Source organism: Gorilla gorilla, chromosome 1, assembly GCF_029281585.2.
Source record: "Gorilla gorilla gorilla isolate KB3781 chromosome 1, NHGRI_mGorGor1-v2.1_pri, whole genome shotgun sequence".
NCBI classification, from domain to species: domain Eukaryota; kingdom Metazoa; phylum Chordata; class Mammalia; order Primates; family Hominidae; genus Gorilla; species Gorilla gorilla.
Window position 1 is genome coordinate 121,807,732 of NC_073224.2, and position 23,885 is coordinate 121,831,616.

At 32.9% G+C, this 23,885-nt stretch overlaps 1 protein-coding gene across 1 annotated transcript in view; it reads left to right on the plus strand.

The window, feature by feature from the left end:
* Nucleotides 1-23,885, plus strand: part of MAN1A2 (mannosidase alpha class 1A member 2) — a 159,534-nt gene that overhangs the window by 39,646 nt on the left and 96,003 nt on the right. The window contains exons 4-5 of the mRNA XM_004026429.5: nt 8,236-8,354; nt 14,101-14,181. Of these exons, the coding sequence (XP_004026478.1) occupies nt 8,236-8,354; nt 14,101-14,181 (200 nt within the window). The remainder of the gene's footprint in view (nt 1-8,235; nt 8,355-14,100; nt 14,182-23,885) is intronic.

Below are 23,885 nucleotides of genomic sequence, written 5' to 3' on the forward strand. Positions count from 1 at the left end.
ACACTAGGGAAGGATTTTTCTAATGCTGTGACTTTTCTTATAATTTGTTCATTGTTGCTTGCTTTTGGTCAAAAAAGAAAATGTCTTAAAAAATAATTTCTGTTGGGTTTGGGAGATGTTGTGGTAGAGGAGTAAAGGAAAAAAGTTTCCTCTAGGTAATCAGTGACTACTAGAGACTTCATAATATGATATTTAATTTATCAGCTATTATGTACTGAAATAAAGTATATTTTCTTAACAGAGTTTTGGACTGGAAAGTTCTTACTGCTTTGTGGATGTCACAATATGAGGCGTTAGTGCAATAAAGACATTAAATTTAATAGTCAATTAAATTTAGAACCTCCCTTCAAGTAACTATTTTTATGTTAAACTCAACGGTAAATTGTGAGCCTTTTAAAAAGATTGGAGTATAAAAATATATTGAAAATAAAAATTGGATGTCAATTTTTTACTTTTTTCAAACGATATTTCTCAGAACATCTAATGTATTAATATTTATCAAATAGATACTGGTCCTATCTGTTTATCAAATAAATATCGATGCTTTAGTAAACTTTAAAGATAGAAGAAAATTAATTTTGACACTTAGGAAACATCTATTCTGCGAAGAAAATTATAGTGAAATGGTAGAAAAAGAAAATCTACAGAATTTTCAATAGTCAAAATTAGGTGCTGCTTATTTTTTATTGAATTTTTGAGTGGTTACAGTTTCTTTTCCAGCCAGATAAGCTAAGTAGGAATAGATCCATTATTATGTTTTGTCTTATGTTTGTAGCTATGCAGTCAGTTTGTTAAAGGATTATTTTTTATAGTTTAATACTTTGTTTCCTACTTACTCTGTTTCTTTTGTGTATCTCAAATTCTTGCCAGTAAGTACAATTTGAATTTTTTTAATCTATTTTTTGATCTTTTTCTTTTTTAAAAAAACAGTAAAAGTCTAAGAGAAGCGTGGTAAGTAGTTCTCAGTGTCTCATTTGACATCTCAAATTTCGTATGCCTTTACAGAATAGGAATATGTAGGTGGATACTGAACCTTTGCTTGCAGTATTCTAGATTTTAGGGAAAACATTAACTTAAAACACTCTTTTTGTTAGCCTTGATTATTAAACAATTCTTTTATATGGTAACTGAGATAGGGGCTCCTCTGACTTCTGTCTAGTTAGTTCTTGGCATCAGAGTCCTCTTTACGTGCAGATAACAGAAAATCCATTGCAAAATGGCTTAAACTAAAAAGAAAACTTAATCAGCTGAATGAATTCCTGGTGTATATCTGATTCTACCTGAGCTTTTTTACTTTATCTTTTCTGTTTTCCTGTGTGTTGATATAATCAAGCTGGTTTCTTAGCAGGATGGCTGTAGCAACTTGAAGCTTCATGTCTTCATACTACCACAGCTGTGGGAAAGAGAACATTGTAGAGAAGAGAGCACTCGGATGTCTTAGAAATATAATTGAAATACTCACTGTTTCTTATTGTCTCTGATTAGGTCTTGTGCCCATTGTTGAACCAAATGCTGTGCTTAGGAGGATGGGACATGTTCTTTTTGTTTTGCTTAGTTAGGGCCTGGCTCTGGAGCCAGGAGAGGGGAGAAGGAAGTGTTGCTGGATGTAAGTTAGCACTGATACTAATTATTCTAACAATGATTAATAGTTAGAATGGCTGGGTGCAGTGGCACATAGTCCCAGCTCCGCAGGAGGTTGAGATGGGAGGATGGCCTGGGGCCAGGAGTCCAAGGCTATGGGGCGCCATGATCATGATGCCTGTGAATAGCCACTGTGCCCTAACCTGGACAACATAGCAACATAGCAAAACCCTTTCTCTTAAAAAAAAAAAAAAAAAAGCAGAATGAGTTATTTCTATTTAGATGTTCTGGAAAGTAGAAAGTTTTGTTAGGGATAGGTCTTTTTGCATGTAGAAGAAATTATTTTAATTTGTAAAAAGTATTCTTTGATTTTGCAATGCTTTTTGAAGGGTGCATTTTATTTTCCGTGTGTGTGTGTGTGTATTTATACGTAAATATGTTCCGTTTGTTATTTCTGACTTAACTGTGATTTGATTTGTACATGTTTTGTTGAAGATTGTTGCTTCTATGTTAATAAGAGATACTGCTCTGTACTTTTCTTGTATTATCTTTGTCTTGTTTTTGATATCAGAGTAATGCCGGACTCAGAAAATGATTTGGGAAGTGTTTTCTGCTTTTCAGTTTTCTGGATGAGATTGTTTAGAATTGGTTTTATTTTTTTCTTTAATGTTTGGTATATGTTGCTGAAGAAACCACTTGCATCTGGAATTTTTTTTTTTCTTGAAGGTTTTTAAACTACAAACTTAATTTCTCTAATAGTAAGGACCATTCAGTTTATCTGTTTCATTTTGGGTGAGTTTTGGTAATTTGTGGTTTTTGAGTAATTGGTCTGGTTTTATCTAAGTTACTGATTTTATATGAATAGAATTGTTTGGAGTATTGCCTTGTCATTTGAATGTCTGTGGCAGCTGTAGTAATAATCCCCTTTCATTTCTGATATTAGTGATTTATATTTTGTCTCCTCTCTTGTCCTGCTAGAAGTTTATTAATTTTATTGATCTTTTCAAAGAAACAACTTTTGGGTTCGTTGATCTTTGTAATATTTTCTTTCTGTTTTCATTTCTTTGATTTCTACTCTTTATTGTTTTCTTCTTTTGCATGATTTGGGTTGATTTTGCTCTTGTTTTTCTAGTGTCTTGAAGTAGAAGCCTAGATTATTGACCAGAGATCCTCTTTTCTAATGTATTTATTACTGTAAACTTTCTAACTACTGCTTTTGCTGCATTCCTGAGGTTTTGATATATTTTCATTTTCATTCAATTCAGTGTTTTAAAATTTTCCTTGAGTAAGTTTAAGTATTTAGAGTTTAAAAAAATCCTTCTGTTACAGATTTCTCGTTTTAATTTTGTTAGGATCAGAGAATGTACTTCACATAATTTTCATTCTTTTAAATTATTTTTGGTTTGCTTTTAGACACAGGTTTGTCTAGTGAATTTTCCATTTGTTCTTAGAAAGAATGGTATGTGTATATTCTGCTGTTATTGTGTGGAATGTTCTATTGATGTCAGTTAGATCCCATTGGTCAATGGGGTTGTTCAGGCTGTCTCTATCTTAGTTGGGTTTCTGTCTCGTTCTGTCAGTTACTGAGAGAGGGATGTTGAAGTCCTCAACTCTTATTTTGGACTTCTTTCAGTTCTGCCAACTTTTGCTTAATGTAATTTGAGGTACCCTTGTCAGGTGTTTGTCCATTAAGGATGATGTATTCTTAGGAGCACCACTAAAGCCCTAGTATCAAAACCAGACAAAGATATTTATAAGAAAAGGAAACTATAGAGCAATATCCCTTATGAACATAGACATAAGAATATTTAATTAAATTTTAGTAAATCTTATTGAGTAATACAGTTGTCCTTTGGTATCCATGGAGGATTGGTTTCAGGACTCCAGAGAATACCAAAATCCATGGATGCCCAAGTCTCTTTTATAAAATAGTATATAATATTTGCATATAATCTAAGCATATTCTCTCATATATTTAAAATTATCTCTAGATTACTTAGAATACCTAATACAATAGAAATAGTTGTTATACTGTGTCTTAAAATTTTTGTTTTTTAAATTGCTGTGTTGTTATGTTTAAAATTATTTTCCCCAAATATTTTCTGTCTACTGTTGGTTGAACCTGTGGATATGTAACTGGTGAATACTGAAGGCTGAGTGTATATTACATTATGACTAAGTGGAGTTTATCATAGAGATACATGATAGGTTTTACATTTGGAAATTAGCTAGTGTAGTTTAAGATATCAGTATAATAAAAGAGAAAAATCATAGGATTATCCCAGTAGTTGGAGAAAAAGCATTTAATAACATTTAACATCCATCGATGATAAAAACTGTCAGCACACTAAACTAAAAAGGGGATTTCTTTAACCTGATAAAGAGAATTTCAAAACAACAACAATAAGCAAAAAATGCAAAATACCCCCCACATACTTAATATTGAAAGACTATATGCTTTCCCCTAAGATTGCAAGCTAGGCAAAGGTGTCTACCCTCTCACTTTTATGTAACGTTGTACTGGAGATCCTAGCCAGTGCACTAAGGCAGAAAAAAGAAAAAGAAAAAGAAAAGAATAAAGATTGGAAATGAAGAAGTAAAACTATCTTTACATTTTTAGTCAACATAATTGCCCACAGAGAGAATCCTAGGGAATGTACCAAAAAAAGGTGCTAGAATAAACAAATTTAGTAATGTTATAGGATACAAGTTTAATATGCAAAACCAATTATGTGTCTTGATATACTTGCAACAAACAGTTATAAACACAGTTTAAAAAATAAAGTCATTTGCAGTAGTATCAAAAAATAAGAACTATATGTGTATAAATTTGACAAAATATGTACAGAACTTGTACACAGAAAACTTTATGTTGTTTTTGAGAGAAATTTAAAAGGACTTAATGGAGAGAAATGCCATGTTCATGAATTTGAATACTCAATATTGTTGGGATGTTAATTCTTTCTAAATTTATGTTTAAATTTAGAGCAGTCCAATCAAAATGACTAGGCTTTTCTGTAGAAATTGGCAAGTTGATTCTAAAATCTATGAAAATACAAAGCACTTAGAATAGTCAAGTAATTTTTTAAAAAAAAAACCAAGTTGAAGGATTTGCACTACCTGATTTTATAAATTACAGTAAAGCTACAATTCAGGACAGTATGGTTTTAGCATAAGGATGGGCATAGAGATCTGTGGAAAAGAATAGAAATAGAAGTGTACATACATGGTTAATTGATTTTCAACAAAGATGCTGAGGTTCAGTGATTAAAAGGATAGCCTTTCCAACAAGTGGTGCTGGGACAACTGTATATTCGTATGGGAAAAGAATGAGCTTTGCCTCTTCCTTCAACATTGTATAGAAAAATGGATCACAGAGCTAAATATAAAAGCTAAAAGTAAAAAAATTTCAGTACAAAACACTTGAGAACATCTTTGCGACTTTGAGTTAGCAAGGATTTTTTAGAATACAAAAAGCATTAAGTATAAAATAAAAATGTTGGTAAATTGGACTCAATGAAAATTGAAGATTTCTGCTCCCCAAAGACATCAGGAAATTGGAAAGACAAACCAAAGACTTGGAGAAGATATTTGAAATATTTACATAAGGATGTATCCAGAATATATAAATACTTCGCCACCCAAGGATGTATATGAATAGCCAGTAAGCACATCAATAAGCAGGGAAAGTAAAATTCACACCACAATGGAATATTTCTACACACCCATTAACATGTCTAAAATTTGAAGATCAACAATACCAAATATTGACAAGGATGCTAGAGCAACTATAACTGTTATACATTGTATTGGGAGTGTAAAATGGTACACTGTGGAAAGCAGTTTGTCGGTTTCTTATAAACTTACTGTATAGCCTAGCAATTCCACTCCTAAATATTTCCTTGATGCTCACAAATGAGATCAGGAGTAGTTGTATGTTTCTTAGTAAATTCGATTTTTTTCCGCCAATGATATAAAGAATTTACAAATTGAATTTTAAGATCTTTTTCCCTATGTTATATAAAAGTTTGTATAGAATAGGAGTTATCATCCTTAAAATTAAAGTAGTAGTCATTCTATGAAACTTCCAGAATATGGTATTTTGATAGCAGGTAGCTGTTTGAAAACTTGTTTATTTCCTATGTTTTTCGGTCTGTTTGTTTAGATTTTCTGTTTCTTCTTTCATAAGTCAAAAATAGTATTTCTCGAGAAAGATCAAATTTATTGTGAATATATGAATAAAATGGGCCTTTTATAATTTTAAAAAATTTTCTCTGTGCTTGTCTGTTGTTACATTTTTATTTATTTTGTGTTTTTGTCTTGTCTACCTTTTAAAAATGAGGTTGATGGTAGATTCATTGTATGGTTCCTCATGGAACCATTTCTTGAATTTATTATTTCAATAATTTTCTTCATTTCTAATTCATCCATTTCTGCCTTTAGTTTTTCTTATTCTTCTATTATTTTGCTCAAATTTGTTTTTTCTGTCTTAGAATATTCAGTTACTTTCATTTGTTCTTATTAACTAATATAAATATTTTAAGTGTTTTTGTGAGAACTGCTTTAGTTGATTCCCTTGCTCTCATACTAAATTTTTATGATGTTTTATATATTTTGCAATGTCATGCTTTGCTGCTTCTTTGACCCAAGAATAGTGTTAGGCTTTTTCATTTTTTCCTGTTCAAATCTTGACTTCCTCTAGGTAAACAATCATGATGATAGCCAGTAATTTCAATTTTACACTTTTCTTCCTTGAAGCCTTTAGCTCATGGCACCTAGTGCAACTAACCAAGACTGGTACAGAATAGGTGGGTCAGGCCTTTTTCCACTCCAGAATAGTCAATACCTTAGAGAAATATGTACTTAGAGGACTAAATAAATAACTAGGTAACTGGAGGAGCAGAACTATCTACAAAAATTAAAATAAGGACACAAACAGTAGTCTCAAGGATTTAAAATAAGTTTGGTAAATGTTTTGGATGAAATGCCAAAATTAAAAGAGAATACATATTCAAGAATTTATGCAAGAGATAGAGATATATGAGTGATTAAATGGCTTGATACCATTTTTATCGTAATAAAAAGCTGAGGAACGTAACAACACATAACTTTCTAGATAACATCAACATGAAGGGAACTGAGTAGGTAGAAGACCAAGGAATTTATCAGAGTGTGTTGGAGTATTTGTCTTGTTAGCTAAGAGAAGATAGATGTATTGATAAGTTGAAGAAATTATTAGGAACACATGAACAAGAAAATGGCATGTAAATTAAGAACAACCATCATAAGAACAAATTTGTGTAGCTTTAAATCATTGGAAGAAAACAATTTCTACTCAGTAGAAAGAGGAATGGAAAAAGAAAGAAAAGAGGAGAATAGTAAATGGAACATGTGAACTAAGTAATGTTGAATGCTGGCTCTGAAAATGTCACCAAGAAAACCTGTTGATAAGACAAAGCTGTTAATTATTACTTTGGTAAGGAGATCACTACCTCACTGGAGTCGTAACCTTTCAGAGTTTTGGGGTATAAATAATCATTTGATACTTTCTGTTGTAGAGTTGATGGGTCTTTCAGGAAGTTCCTGGAATGAACAATAAATTTTTTTTGCAACTTTTATCTTTCTGGGGAAGAGCTCCTGGAACAGTAAATTCATGTTGTTGAAGACAATGTAATATAGTAAAGCCAAGTTAATGCAGGCAGTAAGCTGTGTGGATCATTTGCATTTTCATAGGACACAAATAATAATTGCATTAATGGGATTGGGGAGAACCCATCTGCTCCCTGATATTTATTTTTTTGCTGTACTACTAGATTTTTTACTCTACTAGTAGCAAAACAAACCTAGTTTATTTAGGATTTGTACAGTTATATTCATTAGTAAGATTGGCCTGTTTTCTTAAGTTTTCATTATCTAGTTTTTGTATCAGTTAGGCTGGTTTTGAATTAATTCTTCCCTCTCTTCCTCCCTTTCTTTCTTGCTTTCTTCCCCTCAGAACATTTTTTTAATGATAAGGATTATCTCTTTCTTAAAAGTGGATACATTTTATTATTTTGATTTTCTCTACTCATATTTTGTTTGATGGTTTCCTTTTTTCAATTTGATCTACCTGCTTGTTGATTGTTAAGGATTGTTTTTTTTTCCACTGTGGTTATCCAGCCCTGTTGTACCTTTATTATTATTTTTAAATATATTTTTTGTCCTTTCTATGAATTTGGACCAGACCAGAAGGACATGGTTGTCTTATTACTTAGCTTTGTCATCGTGAACTACTCTCCTCTTTTCTTGAATTAATCCTCTTTTTTTTTCCTTTCTCAGTTAAGTAGATAGATATCTCATATTCTGACCAGGCAGAAAATTAAGGAAAAGTATGCTTTTAGTTTTCTTTTATCTTCCTATTTTTAGTAAAGTACTATTTTTGGTAAAATATGTTAAACTATGTATATTATCTAATATATACATATAATTTCTAATGTAAAAGCGAACAATGTTGGGTATTCTAAATTTTTAGTCCTTATACTCTTACTTTAGTTTACTTTTATACGTAAATAATTAAAATACACTGAATGTGAAGGGAATCTTTTTTTTCCCCCCAAAGAGAACAGGAGCCTAAAGGGATCTTTTTAATGATAATTTTTTTCTTCCCAAATATAGGAAGTTCACAAATGGGTGCTACCATAGTAGATGCTTTGGATACCCTTTATATCATGGGACTTCATGATGAATTCCTAGATGGGCAAAGATGGATTGAAGACAACCTTGATTTCAGTGTGGTGAGTGTATGATTGATAACTAATCTCTTAGATTGACCATGAAAAGACACAATGTCTAACTGCTATGGTCTGAACATTTGTGCCTTCCTAAAATTCATATGTTGAAACCTAATCACTAATGTGACGGTACTAGAAGATGGGGACTTTGGGAGGTGATTAGGTCATGAGGGTTGACCTCTCATGAATGGAAAAAATATATATATATATTTTTTAAAGTTGAGTAATTAGCACAGCTTCGATGAATTTTCATAGTTAGGCCTTCACCCATTCTTCTGGCACTTTAGCATGGTCAAGTGGCACTGCTTAGGTTTGGCATAGTTGTTAAGTCACACGCCCGGCACAGTTGCATTCTTGGTGTGCAACTTGAGAAAGTTCCTTATCTTCCTAAACCTGTCATAAAATTGCTATTCCATTATAGTATTGTGAGGATTATTTGAGATAATGTGGTACATATTAAATGCTCAGTAAATGGTAGCAATTATTTTCATTATCACCAGTCTTCACCTAAAAGATGTGTGGACTGTTTTGTCATATTCACATCTTTTGTGATATTTGTGCTTGCTTTTCCTTTTGACTTTATTATCCTTCACTACTTCTCCATGTACTTCTCTCTGGCAGACTCTTTGTTATTTAAATTGTGATATAAGTCCATAATTATTTCTTCTCTGATGCCATTCTTGGAGCTAACTAGACAAAAATGGTTTACTTTCCTTTATATTACTGTAGAATTTGGACGTATCTCAAAGAGAACAATTTTTATTATCAATTAAGTTTAGGTTTGATGGTGAGTGATAGAAAACCTAATATAAAAGAGCTTAAACAAGATAGATATTTATTTTTTTTCGTGTAAATCAAGTACAGAGTTAAGCAGTTCAGGGCTGGTTTGGGTGGCTCATTGAACATCAAGGATCTAGGATCATTTGTCTTGTTGCTCTGTCGGCTTCAGTGTATATCTTAGACCTCATGGTATAAAATGGTTCCTAAAGATCCAGACATTTTATCCAGTTGACAGAAAGAATGTGACTGTTCTCTAAGAAGACTTCTCAGGAGGTAGTCTCCCCATTTTTGCTTTTAGAGTTTACTAACACGGCCTCAACTAACTCCAAAGGAAAGCTGAGAAATGTCTTTTTTTCTGTGTAGCTATGTAGCCTTTGTACAACAGATTGTGCTTTTTGTATCTTGTTTAAGAAAGCCCTACTCCTAGATCATGAATATATTTTCTTCTATTTTATTCTGAAGGTTTTAAAGTTTTGCTTTTGTATTTAGTCTTTAATCCAAATGGAATTGAATTTTTTTTAATGTAGGATGAAGTAGGCCACTACTAGTTGATCCTAGTACTATTTCTTTTCCTGCTACTTTTATATGCCACATTAGTCATATATTAGTCATATTATAGTTTATTCTTTAACATTGGCTTTTTTCTTTATCCATATGTCAATACTAAACTATCTTAACTACAATTTTTTTTATAAGAAGCTTGATGTCTGTATCTGAATCTGTTCTCTGTTGGTATCTGATCTTGTTCTCTGCGAAAATTATCTTAGTTCTCAGCTTTTTGTTCTTTCAGGTTCTGGAAAACTGTGTGGAAATTTTGAGGAGGATTGCATTTAATTTGCAGATTAATTTGGGGAGAATTAGCATCTGTGCAATACTCCCATTCATTGACAGGACAGCTTTATTATGGCTAATAATTCCCTTGTATATCATTATTATCAGTCAGGGTTCAATCAGGAACCAGACTATGCCATTTATTTTAACTAGAGGATTTAATGTTTAGAATTGTTATCCAACTAATGGGGAACCAAAAAGGCAAAAAGAGAGCACTGTGATATCACCAGAAGTATTAACTCTAGGAAACAGGAAACAGCTGCCACCTGTGGGGGCTATAAGAACAATGGGAAGAGGTTGGGATCATTAAACTGCAGTAGCTTGGGCTCTATGGAACTGGTACCTGTGCTGCCCAGGTGTTACTGGTACCTCAGGAAGACTGTGTCAGAGCTGAGACTCAGAACTCTGAGGAGGAGACACCTAGCCAAATGCTTGATATCTGTAAAGGAAACCATGAGGCTGATTTGGGGATTGTGTGTCTGTATGTGTGGTAGGGGAACAGTACTCTGGAAGCAGTTGCCACTGCCAGGGTGAACCCTGGCTGGTGTGACACTATCAGAAACTAGAAGTAAACAGGAGGGAATAAGACTCTTCTTCCTCCAGTCTTGTATTGTCTTTTTAGAACCTCCTAATGTTAGTGCCTAAAAGGGAGCCAGTTGGTAAATTAAATGCATTTGTGTAGTTCCAACTCCCATATACCAAAGTAGAGTATAGAAGAATGGATTTGAACCTGAGAGAAGTAGTGTAATCATCAGCACAGTCATTTTTTGTTCCTTTCTTTCAACCTTTAAATGTCATTATGTTTTAGCTGCTTATTTTGCATATATAGTATGTATTTGGGTTTTGTTATTTTTATCCAACCTTAGAGTCTTTTTAACTATTAAGTTTGATATATTTACATTTACTATGATAACATATTTGGAGTTAGGTCTTTCATCTTTGTTTTGCTACCTATATTATGATCGTACTTTTCATTTGTTTTTAGTTTGTTTTCCTTATTTTGGATTAAATTACATCATCTCTCTTTTTCCCTCTACTAGTTTAACATTATACCTTCCATTTCTATTGACTTTGGAGATATCCTTGAGTTTAAATATATATATATATGTGATATATATGTTTTATAAAAATACGTTAAAACTGAGTTTTATCTCTTTTTTGTGTTTGTGCTCTGGTGTCAAGAGCAAAACAATAAACAATGTATATGTTTAAACTTTAAGGGTAACTCCAAAGTAGGCGTGCACACACACACACACACACACACACACACACTCTCTCTCTCTCTCTCTCTCTCTCTCTCTCATCAAAGTATAGTATATATAAGTATATATAAACTTTAAGGATAACCCTAAGTAGGCAGTTTGAAATTAATCAATTTCAGACAAGGAGTCATGGCTCGTGTCTGTAATCCCAGCACTTTGGGAGGCTGAGGCAGGAGGATCGCTTGAGCCCAGCGTGGGCAAGATAGTGAGACCTGAACTCTACAGAAAATAAATCCCAGCTACTTGGGAGGCTGAGGAGGGAGGATTGCTTGAGCCCAGGAGGTTGAGGCTTCAGGGAGCCATGATCATGCTACTGTACTCTAGCCTGGGCAACAGAGTAAGATCCTCCTTCTGAAGAATATAAGGATTTTAGAATGCTTTAACTTAACTCATCCCCCCTTTTGTTTTATGTGTCATTGTTGTCTAGTTGATCCCAAGTTATATTTTAAACTTCCAAATTAAGTAATAGATAAATAAATGCACACATTTATCAAATGCAACAGGCACTGTTCTAGATTCTGTGGATATAGTAATCAACAAAACAGAGTTTTATCTCTTTTTTGTGTTTGTGTTCTAGTGTCGGGAGCAAAACAGTAAACAAGTTATATATAGTACATCAGAGGGTGATGATAAGTGCTGTGGAGAGTAATGGTGGGGTACTGCTATTAGTATTTTACATGGGGTGGTCATGGAAGAACTCTTTGTTAAAGTGACACTTCTGAGAAGAGACCCAAGGGGAGCCATGTGGATATACAACTCTGTCTTAATAGATATTAAAACTGAGAATAGAGGTACAGTTCCCTTGTCTTTCCTGCTTCTGTTATACTATTGCAAAGTGTGTTTTCAGTTTAATTTTAAAAAGGCAATCTGTTTTTTCCCTTGTTTTAATATTTTATTTTTTGCTTTGTTGTTCTGTAATTCTATTACTATATGTCTATATGTGGGTTATTCTTTAAAGGTCTCATAATGTTTCATCAATCTGAAGACTTACGTTTTCATCAAGTTTAGTAGGTTCTCAGTTATTACTTATTTCAAAAATGTCTCTATCCTATTTTTCCGTCTGTCCCTCTAGAATTTCTGATACCATTTGTTTCTGTAGTGAAGGAAGATTGTTTTACAAATGAAACTATTTGATTACCGTGTGATTATATATAGTTAGATGATGATGTGTTAATTAGGGAAATAATGAAAGGTAATTGGTATTAATATTTTATATTAGATGGTCAGAAAAAATTTCTGATAAGGTGACATTTATTCAGAGACCTATAGGAAGTGAGAGTGATTTGTTCAGTTATGTGAAAGGAAAGCATCCAGATAATAGGGTAACAATTGTAAAGCTGACATAGGAGTCTCAAGTTTGACAATTCTGGGTACAGCAAGTAGGCCCATATAATTAAATGAATCAAAGGGATATTAATACAAGAGATGTCAAAGAGGTTGTAGGGGATCTGAGCATGTTGGATCTTATTGGTCATTTTACTCTGAGTGTTATGTGAAGGCATCGTAGGGGTTTGCACAGAGTAGTGATCTAAACTGATGTAAGATTTAAAAGGCTCATTTTAACTATAGTGTGCTGAATAGAGGGTAGGGGAGGAGGGTAAGTATTAAAGCAGGGACTGGTTGGAAGGTTATTGTTGCAATTCTGGTAAGAGATGGAGGCCCTCCCACCCTTTTTTCCTTCCTCCTCATATTTAGTGAATGTCTGCTATGTGCCCTGTAGTATGTTAGATGTTGGGAATATATGAAGTAATATTAAGCACTTTGCTTTCATGGTGGGATGGAATGATGATCGTGTTATCAAAAAATTACATTATATTGTAAAAATTCTATACTGAAGAAATATGTTAGCAGATGATGTGCCTGCCTATGAATGTTGGAAAGACTTTAGAGTAATACAGTTTCCTTTTAATTTTTATTAAAATTAACTATGAATGTTTTTATGTTAGTTGTATATCTTCTGTAGATTCTTTGATTATGTTCTCTGCCACTTCTGCTTTTCTTTCCATGTGTTAGAATATTTCTAGCAATATCTATATCAATATGTAAATACAAACATAGAGACTCTATTTAGTAAGGTTATTAATATTACTATATTTGTGCTGTTTCCATCTGTTTGCCATTTAGTTTTGTTTATGATTCTTTTTCTTATAGGTAATTTGCATTTTAGAAAAATTTCATGTCTGTCATCAATTTATCAAAACTATTGGTTTTATGCTTAAGTACCTGCTTTCTCAGGGAAATTTATATATTGCCACACTTCTACTTTTAAAATTTTTTTAAACATTTATTTCCAAATAATTTAGATTTCATTTTGATATTTGTGAAATTAGTATTTATGTTAATTTCTTACCCAGGAGGCAATTTTCTCAACATTATTATTGAATAATCCATCATTCTGCCATTTTTTTGGTGCCTCCTTTAACACTTATTATATATTCTAGGAAAAATACTTAAAATCCAGGAGGAGAGATGGAAGTAAAAATTATGCTGTAGTGATTAGAACAGAAGAAAAAGGACCACCAGTAAAGAGTGCTATTCTAGAATCATGACCCAGAATTCTAGAAATGAAGGCTTTCATGAGGAAGGGTAATAGTTAACAGTGTTAAATATCCTGATAAGTTCACAGTACTGTGTGAGGTACATAAAAAATGGCTTGTTGGTTTCAGGAATTAGGGAGCTGTGGTGACAGCAGTAGAGAAGTTTCAGTAACATTAACAAACGAGAGGAGAGATTGCAGTTGCATGAGAAATGAAGATGCAGAAAGTAGAAAAATATTTTCCACAGGGTGTTTGTGAAAAACAAATGAAGTATTGATAATATTTTGAAAACTATAAAGCATTACGTATTTGTGAATGTTTTCAATATGTTTTTCACAGAATTCAGAGGTGTCTGTGTTTGAAGTCAACATTCGATTTATTGGAGGCCTACTTGCAGCATATTACCTATCAGGAGAGGAGGTGAGCAAAATCAAGCAATGCATTATTTGTTTTGGAGGGGAGGGTTGGAATTTAATAAAATGAACAATTTCCCTAGAAGCATATTATTTTTCTAAATTGGTAATATTGAACCAGTCTAGAACTGGATGCTTCAGGCAGAACTATTCCTTGGGAATAATAATTTTTCCATTTTGAGGATCTCAATAAAACATGAATTCATCACAGATCCTAGCTTTATATACACCATGTCTCCTTTGCAAGAGTGATCCTTCTCCAGGATTTTGCCATTGCAATTAATTCCATGGCCCAAGTAAAGGGGGAAAATAAACTAATAAGGACAAAATTAAATAAGAAATCAGAAAGAATTAATATGGATCCTCGTAAGACCAAAAATTAGTAATTCAAACTTACTGTTTAGAAATTGAATCCAGTTTTTGGCTATAAATAATAACAACTCTGAATTCTCCTCTCTGGAAATCTTGGTACAGAACACATGGAGACACTTGAGACCTAAGGTGATGGAGAAGTGGGCATGGGAAATTCCCTTTTACTATTGAAATAGGTTAAAGAATGAGGTTGAAGAGTGGGAGAAAGAGAAACTGAAGGAAGAGGTTATAAGTCATTTATTTGTTTTTTTGAGAAACTGTTTCACCCATATTTTGGTTTGTTGATCTAGACAATTTGTAAGAGCTCTTTGTAGATTTAAGAAAATTTACCTTTTGTTATATGTATTATAAAGATACATATCTATGTTAGCTGTATTTTGTTTAATTTTTTTTTTTTGTTAATGTTGAAGTAATCATTTAAAGGATTTTTTTTCCCCCCCAGTGTTTTGGCTTCTAGATTTTGGTCCTTAGAAAGCCTTTCCTATGTCTGTGTTATTACAAAACAAAAATTCCCATTTTCGTATGGATTTTTATGACTTTATATACTTTTATCTATATATTTCATTTATTGTTGTTCCTTTGTGTGTAAAGAGTGAGCTATTTATGTACTACTTTTTTTTTTTTTGAAGAAATATGTTTAAAGATGCTGGTATTTAATATATAATATTAGATTACATTTATCTTAATGTGTAATTTTATTGTCAAATTATATTGTGTGATTTGTTTATACCTCTAACCTATATTTCTATAGTCAGAACATTTAAATTCACGTTTAATAAAATAGAAAAAAATGATATATACTCTGGCCAAGAGGTTATCAAACTTTAGTATGTATTAGAATCACATAGGGTGTTTTATAAAAATGAGGATTCCAAGCCCTGCCCAAAGGACTGATTCAGTGGGTTTAGCGTGGAGACCATAATCCTACGTTGTTCATGCCAAATACTCCTTGTTAAAGGTGATTTTGGAAACATTGGTTCTATATTTTGAGAAACTCTGACCTGGCTTATAGGAATAAAATCATTGTGAATTAATTGTTATTTTTAGTAAGGTTTATTGAGGTATTATTTACGTACAGTAAAATTCAGTATATAGTTTTATGAGTTTTTACAGTGCATAGTATTGTAATCACCAGCATGATCAAGATAAAGAATTTTATTATCCTAGAAAATTTCCATTTACCGTTTTATAATTACCCTATCCCATTGCCAGCCCCTGATGATTACTGATCTCTTTTCTGTCTCTACAGTTAAGAATGCTGGCTTCTTTTACTTAGCATAATGCATTGAGATTTATCCATGTATTAGTAGTTTATTCCTTTTTACTGTATTACAGTACTCCATTATGCATTTTATATATTTATCAGTGGAATTATTTACAGTTTTGGAGATTGTGAATAAACCTGCTATAAGCATTTGCCTATAGATTCTGTGGGAAAATAAATTTTTATTTATCTTGGATAGATACATAGGAATGGGATTTACTGAGTCAAAGGTTAAGTGTATATTTAACTTTGGAGGAAACTGTCAGATTCTTTTCCAAAAATTGCCTCTCATTGTTGTGAGTACTTTGTATTGTGAGTCTCTTTATTATTGTTAGCCATTCTAATAGATACATGGTAGTATCTCATTGTGGTGGTTCTATTTTGCATTCCCTGATGACAAGTGATGTTGAGCATCTTTTCCTATGTTTATTTGTCATATGTATTTTTTGAATTAGCTGCTCAAATCCCTTGCCCATTTAAAAATTTTTGTTGTTTTTTTGAATTATTAAATTGTGATAGTTCTTTACATATTTTGGACATAGGTCTTTTATAATCTATACATTTGCAATTATTTTCTCTATCTGTGGCTTGTCTTTCCAGTGATTTAACAGTATCTTTTGAAGAATTGATGTTGTTAATCTGGAAGTACAATTTACTAATTTTGTCTTTTATGGTTCATGCATTTGGTATTTTGTTTAAGAAATGTTTGCCTAATCCAGCATCACAAAGATTTTCTCTTTTCTTCCAAAACTATTATAGTTTTACTTTATTTGTACCTTTAAGTCTGTAATTGATTTTGAGTTAAATCCTATATATGCTGTGAGGTATAAGTTGAAGTCTATTTTTTTCCATATGGATGTTGAAAAGACTACTTTTTCATTAATTGACTTTGTACCTTTGTTGAAAATCAGTTGATTCGGTATGTGTGGGTCTACTCTAGACATTCTGTTTTGTTCTCTTGATTTATGTGTCTGTCTTTGGTACTACCACATTGTATTCATTATTATGGCTTTATAGAAAGTCTTGAAATCAGGTTGTGTGAGTCCTCCAACTTTATTCCTTTTCAAAATTGTTGTGGCTGTTTTAGTTACTTTTCCTTTTTGTATAAATTTTAGAATCAACTTGTTGATTTCTATAAAATCTACTGGGATTTTAACTGGGATTATAAATTTTGAGTGATTTGACATCTTCACAGTATTGAGTGTTTCAGTCCATGAATAATGGTATATCTCTCCATTTATTTATTTTTTATTGGTGTTTCTACTTTTTAGCATACAGATCTTGTATGTATTTTGATAAATTTATACATATTTCATGTTTTTGGTAATTCTGTATTTTAAATTTTGGTTTCCCATTGTTCATTGTCAGTATATATAAATACATTTGATTTTTAAAAAACCTTTAATAAAGACTTAAATTCTCAGTTGTCTCAGGACATTTTGTTTCTTCTAGAAAACTTTGTGATACTATCATTTAAAAAAATGTGCTAAAAGGTACACAACATAAAATTTACCATTTTAACCATTTTAAGTGTGCAGTTCAGTGGCATTAAAAACAACATTTGCATTGTTGTGCAATGTGCAATTGATTTTTCTTTTTTTCTTTCTTTCTTTCTTTCTTTTTTTTTTTTGAGACGGAGTTTTGCTCTTATTGCCCAGGCTGGAGTGCAATGGCGCAATCACAGCTCACTGCAACCTCTGCCTCCCGGGTTCAAGCGATTCTCCTGCCTCAGCCTTCCACAATTGATTTTTATATTGACTTTTTACCCTGTGGTTTTTCTAACTTCATTAATTAATTCTAGTAGCTTTAAAATATACTTTAATAGATTCTTTGGGATTTACCTTATAAGCAATCATGTCATTAGTAAATAGAGATGAGTTTTATTTTTCTGTATAGAGAATGGTTATTTATTTATTTTTGTTCTTTTCCTGCTCCTTCTCCTGAGGCAGAGAATGGTTTTATTTGTGTGGTCCTTTTCTTTTTCTTGCCTTACTGCATTGCCTAGGACATCTACTACAAAGTTGAATAGTAATGGGCAGAGTAGGCATCCTTGCCTGGTTCCTGATCCTAGGAATTGCAGTGATAGCTTTATTCTCTTCCACGATCATGGCATATGGCTTCAAAAGTACTGTAATCCAAGAATGTTTATTATTTCTGTTGGTCTGCTTCTTTAACTCTCCACCTTTCGTACCCATAAGATTTTTGCCTGGTTTGTCCTTTCTGTGCCCTGGAACGAAGATAGTTCCTGGAAAAACTAGTCCCAGAGGGAGAGCTTTTGCTCATGACTTGGGAAGGAGTGCTTTTGCTCATGACTTGGGAAGGAGTGGGATTTATGATTTGGACCTCTAGTCTCTTTCAGTCCCCTCAGCTCTCCTATATGCGTTTCACTCCTCTGCCTTGAGTCTGCAGTCTGCTGCATACCCCATCCTCCATCTGCCTCAGCCTTACATACAAACAGTAGGTCTGGGCTCTTCCTCTCAAAGGTCACTCAGAGAGGTGCCTTTCTTCATAAAATCTTTGGAATTTAGATTTCCCCGGGAAGGATGGAACGTTCGTTCTTGGGTCTAATCTTTTCCACTTGACCCAAAACTTCCTCCCCACAAAAATGTCTTTAAGAATCTTCTGAGCTGCTTCATCTACTAACTGCCAGTTCTCTAACACTGAAATGTGGTAGGTAACTGGACATATTTGAAAGACATCTTTATGTAAGAGATATATGGAGTCAGGAGATAGCCACCTTCATATATTGCTCTGTGCCAAGAGAAATAAAACCGATTTCTTTTTCCAAAAGAAGGAGACAAAACAGGAGAGGGGGAAGGGAAGAAAAGGAGGGGGAAGGGAGGGGAAGGGAAAGGGGGAAGGAAGGGGAAAGGAAGGAAGAAAAGGAGGGCAAAGGGGGGAGGGAAGGGGGAAGGATCAGAACTCTATCTATAAAAAAATGCAAAGTTTTAAAACTTGGAAAGGAAAAAACAAAACTCCAAACCCAAGTTGCTTCACTGGCAAATTCTACCAAATATTTAATATCGATTATATGTAAATTTCTCCAGAAAAAAAAGAAGAGCAATTTTTCAGCTCATTCTATGAGGCCAGCATTAATCCTATGTGACACACACACAGAGGTATTAAAGTAAAACTATAGATCAGTATCTCATGTGAATATTGTAGATGCAAAAAATTCTCAACAATGTATCACAAAATCAAATCTAGCAATATATAAAAAGGGTAATACAGCATGACCAAGTGGGGTTTCTTCCCAAGAATGCAAGGCTGGTTTGATGTTCAAAAATCAACCAATATAGTTCACTATGTCAACAGACTAAAGAAAAACATCATATAATCTTATTACATAACCACAGAAACATCTGACAACATGTAACGTCTATTCATGATAACAACTTGCAGCAAACTAGAAGTAGAAGGGACCTTTCTCAAGGTGATAAAGGGCATCTACAAAAAACTTATAGCTAACAATATCCTTTTTCTCTTTTTGTATATGTTGTTATTATTATAGATTTCAGTTTTATGCTGCACATCCATAGTACATTGCTACCATTTTTACCTTAGGTGATCAGTTATCATTTAGAACTATTAAAAATAAAAGAAATGCCTTTTTGTCTTCATTCAGTCATTTTTGTTGGTCTTTTCTTTTTGCAGGTTCAGGTTTCTGATTTTTCAGGTATTTTATTCCTTCTGTGGAAATAGCTTCCTTTAACATTTTTTATAGTATAGGTCTATTGGTAGTGAGTTCTTTTAGTTTTTGTTAGTCTGAAAATCTATTTCCACTATATTTTTGAAAAATTTTCTTTGGGTATAAAATATAGGTTTACAGTTTTTCCTGTCAACACTTTAGAAATGTCACTGCATTATCTTATAGCTTGCATAGTTTGTGATGAGAAATCTCGTTTAATTCTTTATTCCTCTGTATGTAATAGGTCTTTTTTTTTTCATTTGGCTGCCTTTAAAATTTTCTGTTTGTATTTTGTTTTGTATGAAGAGTCTGAGTGGTTTTTACTTTGTGTGTGTATGTGTCGGGCGGCGGGGGTATGAATAGGACTATTTATTTTGCCTGAGGTTCTTTAAGCTGCTGGGGTCTGTGGGTTGATATCTTTGATTATTTTCTAAAAAATTCTCAGTTATTGTTTTTTAAAATATAGACATCCATCGACTTATGATAGGATTATGTCCTGATAAACCCATTGCAAATTGAAAACATCCTAAGTTGAAAATGCATTTAGTACACCTAACCTACCAAATATCATAGCTTAGCCTACCTTAAACATGCTCAGAACACTTACATTAGCTTACAGTTGGGCCAATTCATATAACAAAGCCCAGTTTATAGTAAAGTGTTGAATAGCTCGTGTAATTTATTGAATACTGAAAATGAATAACAGAATGGCCATACGAGCACTTGAAGTATAGTTACTACTGAATGCTTATTGCTTTCATACCATTGTAAAGTTGAAAAATCATGAGTTGAACCATCCTAAGTCAAACTGTCATAAGTTAGTGACCATCTGTATTTTTTCTTATTAATACTTAGAAATGTCACTACATTATCTTACAGCTTGCATAGTTTGTGTTGAGAAATCTTCTTTAATTCTTTGTTCCTTTATATGTAATGTCTTTTTATATATTGCAAGAGCCCCCTGCCCCACTTCTGGAATTCCAATTATATACATATACTAGGCTGTCATAGCTCTTGGACTCATTGTTAGATTTTGAGTTTAGCCAAATTTAAGTGCTTTTTAAAACAAAAAATGAGCACTTCTCAGAAGATATAACAGAATCAGCTTCCTGTAAAGCCTATCAATCACAGTGATCAGGATACAGTTTAAAATTACTCAATGTATGAAAAAAATAGGGGAAATGATCCATTTTTTTTTCCCAAAAGTCAATCAATGGTGACCTGTTCTAAGGTAACCCAGATACTGGCATTAGTTGACAAGGATGTTAAAGCAGCTGTTATAACTATGCCCAGTGACATAAAGGAAAATATTTCTGAAATGACCAAATAGATGAAAATCTCATCAGAAATGAAATAACATGGAAATTCTAGAATGAAAATTTCAATGTTAAAACAAAGTCATCATGTTGACTGTTGTCATTGGAAGGGTAAGAGTCAGTGAACTTGTAGATAGATCAATGTAAATTATCCAGTGTGAAGAAAGAGAATTAAATATTTATTAAAAATGAATGGAGCTTCAGAAACTTATAGGACAGTATTCCAACATACATATAATTGGAATCCTGTATGAAGAGAGCAGATAGCTGTAAAAAATAGTTGAAGAAATAATGACTATATTTTTTCTATATTTGGTGATGGACCTGAATTTCAAGAAGCTAAGTAGATCCTAAACATGATAAATACCAACCAAATGTAGGCATATCATGGTCAAACAGCTGAAAGCCAAATACAAAGAGAAAAGTTTGAAAGTATTCATAGAGAAATGACACATGTTATATGTGGAGGTACTTTAATTTGACTGATGACCGAACACTCATCAGAAACCACAGAGATTACTTTTTCAAAATTTCTTTAAAATTATGTGAATGCTTAGGCAAAAACCATAGCATTTTATGTTGGGTTATAACATACATAGATGTAATACATGCAGCTGTGGAATAAAAGAGGGAGGGAGGAAATGGAACTACAAGATTGTAAGGTTTCTCCATTTTATATGAAGTTACACCATATTACTCTTAATAGTCTGTGAAAAGTTAAGGACATAGTTAATCCCTGGGACAAACATTAAAGAAAAATATTGCAGACACGTATAGCTTAACCACCAATAAATAAACTGTAAATCTCTCTCTCTCTCTCTATATATATTTTTTTTTGGGGGGGGGACAGAGTCTCACTCTTGTCACCCCAACTGGAGTGCAGTGGTGTGATCACGGCTCACTGGAACCTCAACCTCCTGGGCTTAAGTGATCCTTGCACCTCAGCTTCCTGAGTAGCTGGGACCACAGGTGCACACCACCATGCTTGGCTAATTATTTTATTTTTTGTAGAGGTGGGGTCTCTCCATGTTGCTCAGGCTGGTCTTGAACTCCTGGGCTCAAGAGATCTTCCTGCCTTGGCCTCCCAAAGTGCTGGGATTACAAATGAAAGCCACTGTGCCCTGCCTAGAAAATATTTAAATAAAAAAAAAACAGAAAGGAAGGAATAGAGGACAACAACAAAAAGCAATGGAAATGGCGAACAGAAAACCAAAAATAATATCATACACCTATATCCAGTAATATCAATAATGCCATTAAGTTTTAGTGAATGAAATATTCTAAGTCAAAGGCAAAAATAGTTAAAACGACATAAAAGCAAGACCAAACTATTCACAGTCTAAAAAAGACACACTTAATAGAGGGGTTGAAAGTAAATGAATGGGAAAAAAGATACATAGTATATGAACAGAAGTGTAGAAAGGTTTAAATGACTACATCAATATCAGAGTATACTTCAAGATGAAAAGTATTGTCAGAGACAAGAGGAGACCTTTCATAATGAAAAAAAGGATCCATTCATTAGAAAGACATAATCACAACATTAAAACATAAGCAAATGTGTAGGCATCAAATAATAGAGCTTTGAAATGTATGAATCACAAATGGAAGAATTAAGAGGAGATTCCTTTTTAATTTTTTATTAAAAAGGTAATTCCACAAAGATTGTTGGATCCTTCAACATTCTTCTCTTCAACTGATAGAATAAGCAGACAGAAAATCAAAGATGATGTAGAAGTCCCGAATGACAGTATGAGCTATTTTAAATGAATTGATATTTATTTATAGAGCACTTTACTCAACAGCTGCTGAATACACTTTCTTTTCAAGTGCACATGGTATGTTTACCAAAAATAAATTGTATGCTGGATCATAAAACACATTCAGTCAATTTAAAAAGTTAGAAATAGTGCAGAGTATGGCCAGGTGCAATGGCTTATGCCTGTAATCCCAGCACTTTGGGAGGCTGAGGTGGGTGGATTGCTTGAGCTCAGGAGTTTAAGACCAGCCTCGGCAAACATGGCAAATCCTCATCTCTACAACAAATACAAAAATTAGCCAAGTGTGGTAGCATGTACCTGTAGTCCCAGCTACTCAGGATGCTGAGGTGAGAGGATTGCTTGAGCCTAGGAGGTTGAGTGTGCAGTGAGCTGTGATCACACTACTGCACTTCAGCTGGGGCAACAGAGCAAAACCCTGTCTCTCAAAAACAAAAAACAAGCACGATCTTTGACCATGATGGAATTAAATTAGAAATCAATAATAGACATCAGGAAAAACTTCAAATATTTGAAAATTAAGCAATATGTTTCTAAATAAATAGACATCAAGTAAGCAATTACAAAGGAAATTGAAAATATTACAAAGTTGATTCTTTCAAAGTATCAACAGAATTGATAAACCTTTTTAGCTAAATTGATCAAGAAATAACAGAAGACAGATTACCAATAGCAGGAGCAAATGGTATTGCCAATATGAGGCTATCATTGCAGATTCCACATACATTAAATGCATAATAATGGAATATTATAAGCAGTTTTTTTGCAAAATTTAATAATGTAGACAAAACAAGGAAAATATTACAAAGTTGATTCTTTTAAAGTATCCACAGAATTGATAAATCTTTTTAGCTAAATTGATCAAGAAATAACAGAAGACAGATTACCAATAGCAGGAGCAAATGGTATTGCCAATATTAGGCTATCATTGCAGATTCCACATACATTAAAGGCATAATAATGGAATATTATAAGCAGTTTTTTTGCAAAATTTAATAACATAGACAAAACAAATTTTCTAAAACAATCTTATCGAAACTGAGTCAAGGTAAAGCAAGAAGTATGCCATTTGTAGTATTAATTGAACTGGTAATAAAAATCTATTTCACAAAATTAACTCCAAGTTAAATGGCTTTATTGGTGAATTATATCAAATAAGAAAGAAATATCATTCTTCCCCAGAGGAATAGGGAACATTTTGCAACTCTACTTCAGAGGCCAGCATAGCACTAACATCATAGCCTAAAAGGCAATATAGCAAGAGAAAATTACAGACCAGTATACTTTTTAAAT